The sequence below is a fragment of the Pan paniscus genome, chromosome 5 (assembly GCF_029289425.2).
Source record: "Pan paniscus chromosome 5, NHGRI_mPanPan1-v2.0_pri, whole genome shotgun sequence".
NCBI classification, from domain to species: domain Eukaryota; kingdom Metazoa; phylum Chordata; class Mammalia; order Primates; family Hominidae; genus Pan; species Pan paniscus.
In genome coordinates, this window is record NC_073254.2 from 95,936,422 (window position 1) to 95,948,803 (window position 12,382).

General features: G+C 36.1%; 1 protein-coding gene across 6 annotated transcripts in view; it reads left to right on the forward strand.

Annotated features, from left to right (window-relative positions):
- The window catches only part of MYO6 (myosin VI), a 167,697-nt gene that overhangs the window by 138,879 nt on the left and 16,436 nt on the right, over positions 1 to 12,382 (forward strand). For 2 of the 6 annotated variants that reach the window (XM_008975270.6, XM_055113900.2), the window contains exons 26-30: positions 2,311 to 2,519; positions 3,485 to 3,563; positions 4,772 to 4,932; positions 7,469 to 7,498; positions 10,611 to 10,649. In XM_008975270.6, coding sequence (XP_008973518.2) covers positions 2,311 to 2,519; positions 3,485 to 3,563; positions 4,772 to 4,932; positions 7,469 to 7,498; positions 10,611 to 10,649 — 518 coding nt within the window. The remainder of the gene's footprint in view (positions 1 to 2,310; positions 2,520 to 3,484; positions 3,564 to 4,771; positions 4,933 to 7,468; positions 7,499 to 10,610; positions 10,650 to 12,382) is intronic. The other 4 variants (XM_055113901.2, XM_055113902.2, XM_034962406.3 and 1 more) reach the window with 2 other exon arrangements.

Below are 12,382 nucleotides of genomic sequence, written 5' to 3' on the forward strand. Positions count from 1 at the left end.
CAGCACTTTGGGAGGCCGAGGCGGGCGGATCACAAGGTCAGGAGATTGAGACCATCCTGGCTAACATGGTGAAACCTTGTCTCTACTAAAAATACAAAAAAAAAAAATTAGCCGGGCGTGATGGGGGGCACCTGTAGCCCCAGCTACTTGGGAGGCTGAGGCAGGAGAATGGCGTGATCGCACCACTGCACTCTAGCCTGGGCGACAGAGCAAGACTCCGTCTCAAAAAAAAAATAAATAAATAAAAATAAAAGTGGTGGGGCATGGTGGCTCCTGCCTGTAATCCCAGCGCTTTGGGAGGCCGAGGTGGGCGGATTACTTGAGGTCAGGAGGTTGAGACCAGCCCAGCCAACATAGTGAATCGCCGTCTCTACTGAAAATACCAAAGTTAGCCGGGTGTGATCGCACGCGCCTGTAGTTCCAGCTACTTGAGGCAGGAGAATTGCTTGAACCCAGGAGGCAGAGGTTGCAGTGAGCCAAGATTGTGCCATTGCACTCCTGCCTCAGGGACAGAGTGAGACTACGTCTAAAAATAAATAAATAAATGATAAAAGTAATATAATACTATAAAAAATTTGGAGGCCAGATGTGATGGCTCACACCTGTAATCCCAGCACTTTCGGAGGCCCAGGCGCAGGGATCACCTGAGCTCAGGAGTTAGAGACCAACCTGATCAACATGGCCAAAACCTATCTCCACCAAAAATACAAAAAATTATTTGGGCATGGTGATATGAGTCTGAGGTCCCAAGGAAGCTGAGGTTAGAGGATTGCTTGAGCCTAGGAGATGGAGGTTGCAGTGAGCAGAGATTGCACCACTGCACTCCAACCTGGGTGACAGTGAGACCCCTGGCTAAAAAAAAAAAAATTGGAGAAACCACCAAAAACCTCTTAATACCTCCACATTAACAAATTCCGTTAGTTACTGTTATTTTTACAGTATACTTTTACTTGTTTTTACTTTACCTTACATTCTCTTATATGCATACATTTTTACAGTTCTTATCATAATATACATTTCAATTTCTATCTCTACCATTGTTATATACTTGTCCATGTTAATACATTATCTTCATAGATACGATAATGTAATTTACTTAATTTTGTGAAAATAGCAATTTCCTCTCCAATTTTGTAGGAAAAAAATGGGATCCCTTATTTTGTTTTGATTTTTATTTATTTGATTACTAGTGGAATTGAAGACTTTTCTATATGCTTGTTAATTATATTTCATATTTCATTAATTACATTTCATATCTTCTTCTCATTATATTTTAGAGTTTTAATGTTTTTTCTCAGTTTCATAGGTCAGTGCAAGTATGTGGGATATAATGAATATCTTAAAGTGAGCGTTTTATATTTTCTGCAGATATTTTATGTAAACAATGGCAATCTTGGAGGTAGAAAGGAAAAAAAAGATCTGGAGGAAAATGAAAATGCTATAAATAGACTCAGCTGATTTTATAAATCTGTCAAGGGCCATCTTTGTTTATGTGGTATCATTATAAATTAAAATTAACCCACCCACATTTTTTGAAGGCTAATTTTAGAAATCTAATAATTTTGGATATATTTCGTAGTTTTTAAAATATTCTCTAGGTACTATTTGAACATTATTCTAAAATAGTAGTAAACTCTTGCTAAATTAGCTGATCATTACTTAAGAAATAATTCTTTTTGAGATAAGAGGCTTGCTCTGTTGCCCAGTCTGGAGTGCAGTGGCATGATCTCAGTTCACTGTAACCTCCGCCTCCCGGGTTCAAGCAATTCTCCTGCCTCAGCCTCCCGAGTAGCTGGGACTACAGGTGTGTACCACCATGCCCAGCTAATTTTTGTATTTTATTTTTATGAGAGACAGGGTTTCACTATGTTGGCCAGGCTGGTCTCGAACTCCTGACCTCAGGTGATCTGTCCACCTTGGCCTCCCAAAGGGCTGGGATTATAGGCGTGAGCCACTGCACCCGGCCTAGAAATAATTTTTAACTGCAGTATATTACGTTATCCACAGATTACCTGTCTAATTGATGTCTAATACTTGTGTGCAGAGATAACATAAAACATTTTTTGAATAGTATTTAATGTACAAACAGTATAGTAAAGATAACGGACGTATTGCTTACCATCTTACCTAGTTTTTGCTGTATTTGCATATTGGAGTAGTTTTTTATTTTAAATTGTAAAAAACAATAAAAACATTAAAATTTATCTCAGCCATTTTTCAGTTTATAGTTCAGTATTGTTAAGTATATTCACATTGTTGTGCAACAGAAAAAATAAGCTTTTATGTACCTATTTATTTTATTTTTTAAAGTCCACTATGATGACGCAGGAACAAATCCAGAAAGAATATGATGCATTGGTTAAAAGCTCAGAGGAACTCCTCAGTGCATTACAGAAAAAAAAACAGCAGGAAGAGGAAGCAGAAAGGCTGAGGCGTATTCAAGAAGAAATGGAAAAGGAAAGAAAAAGACGTGAAGAAGACGAAAAACGTCGAAGAAAGGAAGAGGAGGAAAGGCGGATGTGAGGCATTTATATTATTTTGAATAAGAGACTTAAAGAAATAGTGAATTCTTGGTATTGACAGTGGTTAATGACAATTATTTGTTTTGTTTTGTTTTTGTGACAGGTTCTTGCTCTGTTGCCCAGGCTGGAGTGCAGTGGCGCGATCTTGGCTTACTGCACTCTGCCTCTCGGGTTCAATCGATTTTCCTGCCTCAGCCTCCTGAGTAGCTGGGATTACAGGTGCGCACCACCACGCCTGGCTAATTTTTGTATTTGTAGTAGAGACGGGGTTTCACTATGTTGGCCAGGCTGGTCTCAAACTCCTGACCACAGGGGATCCACCCGCCTCGGCCTCCCAAAGCGCTTGGATTACAGGCGTGAGCCACCATGCTCGGTTGACAATTCTTAAAACTGTGTTCTTATTTTAATGAACTAATTTTGTAATAAGTTTGAAAATTGAGAAAATAAGGTCATTTTATAATAGTGATAACATAAAATAATTTTAACTATAATCTGAATTTTAGTTAGCCTCTTAACACCTGAGGATTTTCTTCTTTTTAAAACTATGATTTGTTTATTGTTTTCTAAGCTAGATAAATGACACTTCTACTTTTCTGCAGTTTTAAAACTGATAACATTTTGAAAGATTGCCATGATAGGGTAGAGAGAACAGATGAGTTGTTGACTTGGAGAGGGACTAGAGGGAAGCACCTTTAATCAGGACCTTACAGCCAGGCTTTGTAACCACATTCATCTAGAGATGTTAAAAGTTATAGAATATAATTATATTTGTTTTATTTAAGAATTATTGTCAATAGAGTTAAATTTTATTTTATTCAAAATAAGTTGATGTATGTGGCCAGGAGGTTAATTTGCATTCCCAATCTGTTACCTTTGTTTATTATTAAATAATAGTTAAATTGCCTTCTGAAGGGTTCCTTATTTTCTGTTAAATTTTTGAAGAGTTTTCTATTTTTTATTAGGAAACTTGAGATGGAAGCAAAGAGAAAACAAGAAGAAGAAGAGAGAAAGAAAAGGGAAGATGATGAAAAACGCATTCAAGTATGTACTTACTGGGTTGAATTTCTATTAAAATGGAACCTACAGGCCGGGTGTGGTGGCTCATGCCTGTAATCCCAGCTCTTTGGGAGGCCGAGGCGGGCGGATCACGAGGTCAGGAGATCAAGACCATCCTGGCTAACACAGTGAAACCCCATCTCTACTAAAAATACGAAAACAAATTAGCCGGGCATGGTGGTGGGCACCTGTAGCCCCAGCTAATTGGGAGGTTGAGGCAGGAGAATGATGTGAACCCAGGAGGCAGAGCTTGCAGTGAGCCAAGATGGCGCCACTGCACTCCAGCCTGGGCAACAGAGCGAGACTCCATCTCAAAAAAAAATAAAAATAAAAAATAAATAAAATAAAATGGAACCTACAAAAGAAGTGAAAATGAGATCTTGATTTGCTAGATAAGCTGTCGCTAGTTTATCCTAGAGACCAAAGGCCAGTTTTTGAAGTGGTTATGGGAATGGACTTTGGAGCTAGGGAAGTGGGTTCAAATCCAAGATCAGTCACTGACAGAAATTGTGACATTGTACACATTATAGTGAGTAACTATGGGTCACAGTTTTCTCTCTGTAGAATGTGGATAAATAATAGTTGCAAGCATTTGACAGTTAATACATGTTAAAGCATTGTGAACACTGTGTAGATCAATAAATATTAATAATTGTTTTTATACCTAGGGGAAAGTCAAATGAAAATTCACTTAAAATGTTAAGTTTTAAAATATCATATAACTTTGTAGATACTGGAATTAATAAATTAGGATTAAGAGTCTCTCTCCACCCCTAATTTTTAAAAAGTCCCATGTTGAGAATAAATTGCTCATGTATTCGAGTTTCTGTTTGTCATGGCTTTCATAATATATCCTAAGCATAACCAAAACTTTAAATTCCTGTTAGTGTTAATGGGATGCCTAAGATACTCATGTGATGTTTGGGACACTAATATTTATAGTCATAGAGTTATGGAGCTGTGGTTCTTCTACCTTCTCTTGGTCTTGGGAAAGAGGCAAAATGGGGATGTGTTTGAAGCATTAATCATAATAGAGAAGAAAGTAGAGACTGAAGAGATCTGCGCTTAAGCAATTCTTTAGTAAAGAACTTGTATGGGGGCAGTTATGCTTTCCCTTTATTTTAAGTAATAAGGGGAGTGATCAAGTAAACAAGTGAAGAACTCTTGGTGAAATAGCTTTCTGCCCTTGTCAGGCTGAAGTGGAGGCACAGCTGGCCCGACAGAGGGAGGAGGAATCCCAACAGCAAGCAGTTCTGGAGCAGGAGCGCAGGGACCGGGAGCTGGCCCTGAGGATTGCCCAGAGTGAAGCCGAGCTCATCAGTGATGAGGCCCAGGCCGACCTGGCGCTGCGGAGGTACTGGGGCCCCTGGCTGGGATATAGCGCTTTCTCCTTTGCTTTCTCTACCTCTCTGCCTCTCATTTCCATGCAGAAGGGAATAGGAGAAAATAATATTCTGAAGGCCCTGATATATTTGAGCTAAAATAATTTTAAAATTATTTGTATCGACTTTCATACTCAAGTGAATGAGATAATTGATTTTTCATCATATTATTAAATTGTTGACAAATAAGACTAAAATTTCACTAATGAGTACTCTATTAAGAAAACATATCAACCTTTACCCTGAAATTGTTTAAGAGTATAGTATATTAGGTAGACACCTAATTTCTAAATACCTGTCATCAAACACTGGCATCGAAATAAGTGACTGTGTTATATAATGCAGTGTAATGTATTTGTAGTTGAGATTTTTCTAATGCAAAAAAATTTAATGTATTAAATATCCTGTCAGTTGAAATGAGAAATGTACTCTGCAATGCCTCAGAATAAATGAGTTTCCCTTTCCAATAAGGGAGGGTTAAATTCATTGAAATATTTTGGCTTCTTGGGTTTCTGAATTATCTCTAAGCACTCCACTATAGTGGAGTGTATAGGAATGTGGAAGCTCTTATTAAAAATTGCAGAAAGGTTTAATAGATTCAGTTTAAAAAAATTTAGTATGTAGAGGCATTAATTATTTTGATTATTTATAATAACAAAACTAATTTGTGAGGTTCCTTTGTATGTAGGTATATATATGTTGTATACTGAGAGGCACATAGACACATGTAACCATGCTTTTCCGAGCTTAAAAGCAGTTTATGACAAAATATAGAGTACAACCACTAGATGGCGATGTTTCCTTGTGAAAGGATCAAATTGCAATGTAATGGAATATTTGGCAAAAAAACAAAAGACGGGGAAGGAAAAGGGCATATTGAGTTGCCTTCATGCTTTTTCTATTAGGTTGGTGCGAAAGTAATTGCGGTTTTTGCCATTGGGAAAACTGCAATAACTTTTGCACCAACCAAATAGTATGTGATTGTATTGGGGAGCTCTGGGACTGCTTGTATATGAAAGTACATTATATTGTAAATGAACTGAATATGGCTATATGAACAAAAGATGTTATAATTATTAAGCTCTTGGGTTTGAGTCCAATATTTGGGCTCTTTATTAAGATTTCACTATAATTAAAATATTTTGGCCCAGATGGGGCTTTTATAAATGCAGACTCAGCTCAGCTGCTGTTCTGTTCCTTCCACCTGTGTTGCATCAGAATGACTGGGAGTCTTTATGTGTAACTGACTAGCCGCCTAGGGCAGGCTCTTAAACGAACCAAACTCTTACAGCTGCTATGCCTGATGTCTGTGAGGAAGTACTGCAGTTGACAGAGTTGATTTTATTATGGCAGAAGTCAATTTCTAAGGGACTTGTTAATGGAGTCATTGTTAGTACTCATCATCAAGCTTTATATTTATGCACTTGAAATATTAAGCTATATCCAGTGCCATTCCATATACTGTATACAAGATACTGGCTCATATGTGGACCCCTTCCCATCTTCAGAAAGGTACATGTCTTCCAGGTTGAGAAGAGTGGATCGTTTAGGACCTTTAACATAAACAAGTTACCTGTAATTTAAATTAAGCAGAATTAGCTAGGTAATGGGACCATATTAAGTAATGAGGAGATATTCAAACCCTTATGACTTGAAAGGCAGAAGAGCTAGTTTTAGTTATGTGGTTCAGGCCTAGGGGTGGTATGAAGAATGCCCTTCAAATCCTCTCTGTCAGCTCTCCAGGAAGCTTTCCCTGACCCTCAGGTCCTCATGAGCTCCTTCCCTTCTGGTCGTCGTGGTTATTTTATACTGTGAACTACAAGCATTAGCACTTCATTATGAATGATGTTCTTTACAGATATCACATGTTTGATAGTTTAATCTTACTCCATGGGCTATAGCTAAATGTTTTTGAATGTTTATTTTACCTTTGTTAGCACTGAGTTTTTTCTCTAACAAATTTATGAGTAAGAACTAAGTAAACTGTTCTTAATCTATAGCATGATGTTGTTGGGTTCTATGCTGCGTTAAAAAATGTATATATTATAGATCGATTCTGCTTCAATAAGCAATTTTAAGTTACTTTTCCAGCTTGGATTCCTATCCGGTAACTTCTAAGTAAGAATTGTTTTTGATGTATGTCATATGTTCTAAAATATAATTTCAATCAGTTACACATATGATTCTTGATGCAAAGAGATGGTTTCAAATTACCTAAAATTGTAAAATAATATCCAGATTCTATTAAAAACAAACCTCACAATATATGAATTTTCTAATCTAGATGTAATGTATTTGCTCTTTAATTTTCACTGCATGCCTTATTTTCCAATCATTTTTAATGAATACTTAAAAATATATTAAAATTCTGAGTGATCTCGTGTTGATTAGAAATAATTGAGTTTTTAAAATCAATGAGTAAAGTAATTGAAACACAAATTTGCACAATCCAGATTTTCACAGTTCACAATTGGTTACGATATTAACTAAAATATATTCTTTTCACAGAAATGATGGAACAAGACCCAAAATGACACCGTATGTCACTTACCTTTACCTTTTTAAAAATAGGTTGTAGATACTTTTTGGGAGTAGTTTTCTCATTGGAGTAAATTTTAAATTATTTCCTTCTATTGAAAGGTAATGAGATAACCTTTTTCATATTTTTCTTGTCTAGGAAAAATGTTTAATGCTCTTGTATGGTGCTCAATCACAGTAGCTTATGATTTGGTTTCCTTCTTTGTATTGTCTGTTTAAACTATAATGTAACACCTATTTTGTTTTATGTATATATATGTATTTTTTTTTTTTTTCCTGAGGCAGAGTTTCGCTTTTGTTGCCCAGGCCAGAGTTCAGTGGTGTCATCTCGGGTCACCACAACCTCTGCCTCTCGGGTTCAAGCGATTCTCCTGCCTCAGCCTCCCAAGTAGCTGGGACTACAGGCACGCACCACCACACTCAGCTAATTTTTGTATTTTTAGTAGAGACGGGGTTTCACCATGTTGGCCAGGATGGTCTCAATCTCTTGACCTCGTGATCCACCTGCCTCGGCCTCCCAAAGTGCTGGGATTACAGGCATGAGTCACTGTGCCCGGCCTGTTTTATGTATTTTTTTTAAACTGCCCCTTACCTTACTTCTTTATAGAAGCAGGTGTGGAGGCATAAATAATAATAAAATATTTGATTTTCAGTATATATGGTAGTTCATTCTGCTATATCTAAAATAATTCATCATCTGAAATTGTATATGTAGTGCTAACTTTGGTGCTAATGTATCTTTTTCGTATGAAAATCTACCCACAAAGAATCCAGGTAACATTTGGAATATACATTTTGTTTATATAAAATATAAAACATATTTCGTATGTATGTTATGTATACTACATATAAGGATTTTGGAATATATATAAAATCTTTAACAGCTTTAAGGACTCCAACTTAACATTTATGATGAGGATTCTCAACTCTATCAGGCTCCAGTCCCAATAACAATTTTTTAATAAATGATGCAACCTATGTAAACAACTCTCCAAACAATATATGTAAAGGAGAAATACAAGGATAGTCATTTATAATAAAATGTTTATTTAATATGAAAGTGCTTCTGCATAACTGCAGTAGAAGACATGATAAGCGATCAGATGTTTTTGCTTATGTATAGAATCACCACGAATGCTGTATCTACAAATACAAATTGATATAGGAATGTTGTGTTGGGCATTCACATGCCGTGAAATTGTGAACAATCCTTTGTGAAGTTCTGAACAGAGCCAAGTACAATATTCTCTCAATTACAGAGTATTTGCGTAAGCCCTAGACAAATTCTGTGAATATTAAAGGCATGCAAAAAATACGTTGTTTACATGTAAAACTTTGTTTACATGTAAAATATGTGTTTGTATGTGTTTTTCACCTCTATATGTCTCACAGACATGTTAAAGTTAAATGGGGCATGGAGTAGTTCTTCCTTGGGTAGGACATTTGGCATCCCTTTCCCCTTACCTCAGCAGATGCCAGGAGTATACTCACACATTGTTGTTACCACAATACTGCCCCAAATTTTGAAAATATCTCTGAGTGGGCACTCTTGCCCTCCATTGCCACAACTGCTTTATAGTTACCATTTGAGCTTGAATTAAATAAGCCTGCAATCAATGTCTAAGGTGAAATTGTATTTGCATATAGTTTGGTAAAATCAGAAGGAAGAAAGCACCTGGGTGCAGGAACCATTTCTGTCTGGCGAATTTGTTGCAGTGTATTGGTCTAGGTCAGGTGTATCTTGATGCAGGGTCAGGGAGGATAATGCATCAGTAGAGATTGCCATCCATTGTAGTGTCAGAGCACACAGAAAAACACCTGTGTGATCAACAGACCCAGTGGTAACGAGATTTGAAAGTCCATAGACTCCCTTAAAACCTACCATGGGAAAAGAAATGGAGGAAGCTTTAGGAGAAAAAGATGGTAAAAACAGATGCTCTTGAATCCTGAGACAAAAACCTTGAGGTGGAGTGATAATAGAATTAAACATACTTATCAAAATCTGCTGCATTTAAAAGTGAGAAGATTCTGAGAAACTAATAGCTTGAAGAGAGATTGATAAATGTATTGCTCAAAAGATAATTTTTATTAGATTGTATTTGTGTTATATTTTGTTTTTGCTGTCCTTCACTGTCAGCTTTGAAAGATATCTTGTTCTCTGACTGTGCTTTCATAGACCTCCATCCATACATAATTGTAGACAGTGTTCATTACGAGAAAAGAGGAATACAGGAGTGTTCTACTCCTTTAGTCAGGGTCCCAGCTCTTGGCAGGCATTCAGGAAATTGCACCTGGAAGCAAGTACGCCCATCTTCTTTTCTTATGATTTTACTGATTTGGAAGGGTTTGAGGTTACTAGAGTTTGATGAGTAGAATGAATGAGAAAATAATTATGAAGGAAAAGAGCAAATAGGGAAATAAGTTAAAGAAGTGTTGATGAACACTATGAAACTTCATTCCGTTTTAAAGAATTAAACAAAATTTGATAAAAGTTACACTCTTCTGGGTAACAAAAGCAAAATAAGTTTTTTTGCCTTTGGCAAATGTTTATCCCTGGAAAATCAGAATGCCTCAGATCTTTCATTAGTCCATTTTGATATTCTTTTTCTTAAAAGCATGCTTTGATTTGGAATTTTTAGAGCTTTGAATACATCAGATTCTTTTTAAAACTCTGACGCTGTCAAATACATCAGCTTGTGGTTTTCACCATTGTGCCTTATCTAAGTAATATTTACTAAGCAACTCTGGTGCAAAAATCCTCATATGGAATCTATATCTTGCCAAGTTTCCTGTATGGATTTAGAACATGTTATTTGTATTCTATATGGAAAAGAATCCCATAAAAGCTTTCCTGAGATTTTATCTAAAAGTGGCCACTGCAAAAATGGAGAGACATTCAAATAACTTGAACTGGATTTAAACAAAAATTTTTCTGTGTGTTACGGCTAGATTTGTTGAATAGTATATTCTAGGCATTAACAAAGTAAAACAGTTATGAACAGTTGTTAAATAATATTGAAAATATATATTTTAATTATACTTTTAGATCTTTTAATTAATTTATGTAGTATGACTTTTAAGTAACCATATTGTATTATCGTTTTTCTTGTAGGGAACAAATGGCCAAAGAAATGTCAGAATTTTTGAGTAGGTTAGTGCAGTGTAATTGGGGGAAATAAGTGTTCACCTCAAAATCATATTTTTAAATTACTTTTGATTATTTGGACCAGAACCTGTTACATGAGTAGCCTAGTCTTTCTATGTAAAGTGATATTTCTTTCTGTACAAGAAATATCACTTCTCCCTCACCCCACCCAACAAAGAAAAAGTTAAAAACCAGTATTCCTTCAAAGTCATGGGGATACCATTGGCATTTTGAATGGGACAGTTCCCTTGGCAGTGGAACTCTACTGCTTATCTCTGGCCTCCACCAACTCAGTCTCAGTAGGGGACTTCTTCCCCTCATCATGACAAAATGAGTATTTTGCAACTCTCCCTGGGGTGGTGCTGCCCCTAATTTGGGCACCACTGTGCGTCGTTGAAGAGGAGGTAGAGGAAGAACATGGCTCTTGAGGGGCTCTGCACTGTGGCACATGGTTTGAAAACCACTGGTGTAAATTGAGCCACCAGCAGGATCTGGTCCATTACTTTTATAAATGGATATGATTCACTAACATGTTAATTCTTAATTTTGAAGTTACAAAGATAATTAAAGTGTTAATATATTAACACTTAAAAATCAGTTTGCTACTATTGTATTCTTTACATGATTGTCTTTATAGCAAGTCTGAATAATCAGCAAATTACCCCTTTACTATTTTAGTAACTCCAGAGATGGGGGTGGGGAAACATTTAAATGTGTTGCATTGATGTACTTCTTTGGATGCTATGTTTTTTAGTAGATGTACTTTTGTTTGAGGTAATAGGAATGAAAAGTTAGGGATGTTAAAACCATATTTTAAGCAATAATCATTTGAATTTAATGTAATTTTTAAAAGTATCAAAACACATTTTACATATATTCTAATACCTTATATACATTCTGACAATTATAAAACTGTATATTATGTCAATTTACCTCTTCTTTCAAAAGAAAAGATAACAACAAAAACAAAACATAATAATTTTCAGCTGCCCTCCTAGAAAAGACTCCCAGAACAGCTTAAAAATAAAAGGAATTTTTTTGTTTATTGATTGGTAGTTTAGGGATGTAGAAAAGACAAATAATATTTGAATAAATGTAAAAGCATAATTTATTGTTAAGGAAATGAGAGACCTTGCTGATACACAGCTGGCCATTTTTGAGCAAAGCAATTAAGACCAAAAAGCTACATGGAAAATTGCCACTTAGACCGCTTATGAAAAGTATAGATTCTGCAACAAAGCTAAAACAGATTTTAATCATAAAAATACAGGAAGGACTAATGGCCACACATTATTCTTTTTTTTTTTTTCTTCTGGAACATTTTTTTAAAAAAAATTATTATTATACTTTAAGTTTTAGGGTACATGTGCACAATGTGCAGGTTAGTTACATATGTATACATGTGCCATGCTGGTGCGCTGCACCCACTAACTCGTCATCTAGCATTAGGTATATCTCCCAATGCTATCCCTCCCCCCTCCCCCACCCCACAACAGTCCCCAGAGTGTGATGTTCCCCTTCCTGTGTCCATGTGTTCTCATTGTTCAGTTCCCACCTATGAGTGAGAATATGCGGTGTTTGGTTTTTTGTTCTTGAGATAGTTTACTGAGAATGATGATTTCCAATTTCATCCATGTCCCTACAAAGGACATGAACTCATCATTTTTTATGGCTGCACAGTATTCCATGGAGTATATGTGCCACATTTTCTTAATCCAGTCTATCATTGTTGGACATTT